The sequence below is a fragment of the Buceros rhinoceros genome, unplaced genomic scaffold (assembly GCF_000710305.1).
Source record: "Buceros rhinoceros silvestris isolate BGI_N320 unplaced genomic scaffold, ASM71030v1 scaffold19649, whole genome shotgun sequence".
NCBI lineage: Eukaryota > Metazoa > Chordata > Aves > Bucerotiformes > Bucerotidae > Buceros > Buceros rhinoceros.
The window spans coordinates 98,564-102,985 of record NW_010430166.1 but is presented as its reverse complement, the minus strand read 5'-3'; the positions used below and the strand labels follow the sequence as shown (position 1 = coordinate 102,985).

The 4,422-nt window shown below is 41.4% G+C and overlaps 1 protein-coding gene across 1 annotated transcript in view; it reads left to right on the top strand.

The window, feature by feature from the left end:
- KLHL4 (kelch-like family member 4) overlaps positions 1-4,422 on the top strand; it is a 41,863-nt gene that overhangs the window by 25,259 nt on the left and 12,182 nt on the right. Inside the window, exon 5 of the mRNA XM_010142937.1 lies at positions 1,523-1,719. Coding sequence (XP_010141239.1) covers positions 1,523-1,719 — 197 coding nt within the window. The remainder of the gene's footprint in view (positions 1-1,522; positions 1,720-4,422) is intronic.

Genomic DNA, 4,422 nt, shown 5'->3' with positions numbered 1-4,422 from the left:
TTCCCAAGACTCTCAATGCAGATGGCACCTGCTCCCCTCAGAAAGGTAGAAGGAAAACCCTTTTCCACTACTAAGCTGTGCAGTTCTAGTGACAAAAAGAAATGCCTGTATCTCAAAAAGGGGAAAATTATTCCCCCAGGAAGTAGCAGCATTGACTGACCAGATTAACACATCTCTGAAGTTATGAAGACTTATGAAGGCTTGTAAACTGGTCCATCCCTCAGCTAACCACTATCATCAATACTGTTCACTAGGTCCTTGTCATCTGATGTCCCACACAGGACATCAGGTTTTTTGCTTTTGAATGAACTAACGCAGTTTCAGTATTGAGATGGGGAGGTTGGATGAGGTATCGCAGGCATCTGTCAATATTTTTGCAGTATTTTTTAAAGGTTTAAAATGTTTTATTTAAAGATCGAAGTAAAGCAAAGACTCCATTTTATTCACTATATTGGCATTAGCATAAACGTGAAAAATAGGAGACTTCTTCCCTTGCTAGGTCAGACACTTTGTAAGTCTGGACCATTGCAAAAAGAGAGAAATCTCGAGGTAGTTAAGCAATCCGCAACCCAGGTCGGAAACATAAGCTTTTAGGTACAAAATAGACCCTGTTTGTGGGTACAGACAGGAGGCCAACGCAGGGGTGAGAGGGAACGCTGCACGGCATCTCTAGTGCAGTGACATTGTGGCACTGAATTGGCCTAAATTACCTGAGGAAATGGATTAGTACGAGGGCAAGGAAGCTGGGCAGTGGGCTGCTTGTTGTCCTCATGTATCGCAAAATCACCCCACCTGATTAAGTTGCATCGCTTTTCATTTACTTAGTGAAAAGCCATGTGAAAGAACACACACGAGACTACAAAAGCAAACCCAGACTCTGAGAAAGTGCACGTTCGCTTGCGAAATCAGGATTCCCTCTTTGCTTTCAGGCATTACCTGGCAATATCTATTTACAGGAACATGTACCAATTTTGCTATATACATGCAGTAACTATTCTGAGGTATATAGAAAAGAAACAAACCCAAATGTTAGTAACTTAATTGAAAATTTAAGTGCACTAGTAGATGATGGAATAAATCAGGCTTCCTGCACACACTGCTGGCGTTTCCTAGCTTTCGGCACTGAAGTTCTTGTGTGTAATATAAACGTACAGTAGATACTTTTATGAATTAATACATGAATTTTAGGGGAGGCTTTTCTCTAATCACACCTTTCTATTTTACTATTTCTTTTTTCAGACAAAAAAATTCAGAACTAATACTGTTAAAGCTCCAATAAAATTGTTCCAATCGTTGTATTCAAAACCCACCAAATCCTTTAAGGCTGTTAAAACATATTTTTAAAGAATCCTTCAGCAAGAAAGGAAAATTAATCTGCGAATCACAGATTTTAAAAGCTTCACTTCTTTTAAAAGCTTTTCATAGGAGTAAAAAAATCGGGAAGTGGGAAGTTTCAGGTGGTAAAGACACAGAAAATGACTGAAACCTTTTGGTTTTTTCCCCCCATATGCAAACTGCACAGGTATTCTAGAGTTAAAGGAGGACACTATCGAAAGTTTGCTAGCTGCAGCGTGTCTCCTCCAGCTGTCCCAGGTTATTGAGGTGTGCTGCAACTTCCTCATGAAGCAGCTCCACCCTTCCAACTGCCTGGGGATTCGTTCTTTCGGAGACGCTCAGGGCTGCACAGAGCTCCTGAAGGTGGCACACACATACACCATGGTAAGACAAACAGTTTGCTTTGCGATTATAATGTTAACAGCAAGCGTGAATGATCTCCTGGAAAACGTCTGGGCTTTGTGAAGCAGAGCCAGCTGAGCGGGGCTGAGGGCTGCCGCTCTCTCCAGGGCTGATGCAGTGGCTCCACTCTCCCCATGCGGGCACAGTCTGCTGTGTAAAGACCCTGACACACGAACATCTCCGCCCTGCTCAGGCTCCAAAGGGAAATTTAACGACTGTGTGTGTTACAGAAGTATTGGAAGGAGAGAAGAGCATCCTTAGAAAAGCAAATATTCAGTTCTGTTTTTTCCCCGTTTCAGAATTTCGCCTTGTAGAAGGACATACTTATTGAACTTAAGTTTGCAGTAGCATTGAAATATATTTCTTCCAGAAAATGTAATAAGGCCTTAACACAGCTAATATCAAGAGGCAAACAACAATAGCCCATTCTTATGCTTTTGATCCAACACAAAGAAAATTCTAAAGCTGATTTTAAGGCAAGACACGTATAAAAAGAGCCAAAATAAAGAACTTATGGGAAAGATTTCAAATGCTAAAAAGAAGCACATCCCTGACTGGAGCATAATCCTCCTCTGGCTCAAAGCAAGAAATGAATATTCAGAGCGTGGGAAACAGAAGTGAGATAGCTTGCTGTGAAACCAAATCAAGGGATAAATACTCAGGGCAACAAGATGTGCTATAGCAACTTTAAACACAAAAAGAATAGCAACTGCTACAGCTAAATAGATATAAAAAGAACTACTTGTTAGGAGACACACGGCAGCTTTATGCTTAAAATATTGGTGTGGGATGTCAAAACCAGTTTAGAGGCTTCATAATGCTGAGAGCATTCCAGCGAGAGATGGTACTCTTCCACACCTGGAAAGAAATGAGAGTGGCACGTGCAGGTTGAGGGCACCGGTTGTGCTCCTTCTTGTCATAATAATGAATGGGTTGTTTAGCAGCAATCTAGATTCCTTTTATATCTGGAAGCTCGAAAAAGGGCATTTAAGAAGGAGGCTCGCTCAGCCTCTACAGAATAGTGCTGTCGTTGCTGCCTCACCCCATTTCATACTCAGCCAAGCCCAGAACTTCCCCCTCCGCTGTTGCCTCTTTCCTCCCACCAGCCCTAGCACTTTAAGCATTGAAAATTCCTGGTCCAGATTTCTGTCAAACCGAAATAAAATCACATGGTTAGACACATGAGTTTATGATGTCAGACAATGAGAGAGCTTTTTTTTGCTTAAGATTTTTTTTAACCATTTGAATCCTCCAGTCTTTCCCAGGCATTAGACTTTTACTATTTTTTAAAGCTGTGCGTCACAGAAATGACCACTGAGTCTTTTAAGAACACTGTGTAATGTGAAGGATCATGAGGAATCTGTGAGACTCAGCAGTACTGTGCACACAGGTTTTACACTATCTATGTCTTTCTAAAAAACAACCAGAATCATTTCCACCTCCTGTATCCTTCACGAAACACAGATTGAGAACACTGCCACGAAAAAGGACCTTGCGTGTCACGAAACCATTTCCCAAATCTGCCGCTACTGCCGGTTCAGAGACAGAGGAGGAAATCTGCACCTCTTTAAAGTAACCTTGAGGAAAATTTCCTCTTAAACCCTTGAAGGGATGTTAAAAAAACTTGGGTGAATAAGAGATCATAACAATGCAAATGCACAGAAGTGTTGTGGAAGAGGATAATAAAATGTTCTGGTTTGTTTCATGCCAACCTCAGCCATCAGAAAACGTGTACCTTGGGGGAAAGCTGCGCCATTCAAACGAACTGGTAGTATTTCAGTGTTTTCAGAAGACAATCAGCTATAACCACCACATCCATTCAGTAAAAACAGACACAATGGAGAGCTTCCCCTTCACTTACTTCAGCCCCCGATGCCAAGTATTAACAGTTTCCTGCGCGGTATCTTTTTGTGCAGATAGAGCTTGTTCTGATAAACATCTTGTGCTATGTTTGTATCTAAATGTGGACTGCTTTCCTGTTCCTCTTCTCTGAATGTCACAAACTATTAAAGCAGTATATGCATAACAGAGCAAAGTTAACGTTTCCTTTACTCATTGATACTTCTATCAATGCACATTCTTGACAGAATCTTCTACTAATGCACATGCTCTTTTCAAGAGCACATCCTTGGTGCTCTTGAAAAGAACTACAGAAAGCTAGGAAACTAGTATTTGTGGCCGTTTCATGGCTGGTGAGTTTTATCATAGCAACAGCTTAAAGACTGAGCCCCCTTTGTTGGGACTTGTCCAATTTCCAGTTGCCCAAATAGTACAGTTAGAAAAGTGACTTTAATTTTCCTTGCTGTTTTTTCCGCTAGTGAAAGCGGAGACATTCAGTCGACACCTGGCACAACTCGTTGCAAATGTAATTCTCTTGACACTTTTTGAATCTGATTGTAACAGGAGTTCCACCGTTTGTTTGAACGCCCTCTTGGCATTCTGAAGGTAACATTATATCTTCATACTGGTGTTAAGATCATATTGATGGACAAAACGGGCAGCGGCAAATCCCTAAGGTGGGACGCAGTGACAGGAAGCCTGACAAACACATCTCTAAGCTTGGCAGTGTGAAGATGAGCAGTATTCTTCAGTTCCTCAACAGTAAGGAAGCAAAGAGCAACCACAATCTCCCTTAAAGGAGAGAAGGAGATTCAGTGATCTTTAGAATATATATTGCATTTCCCT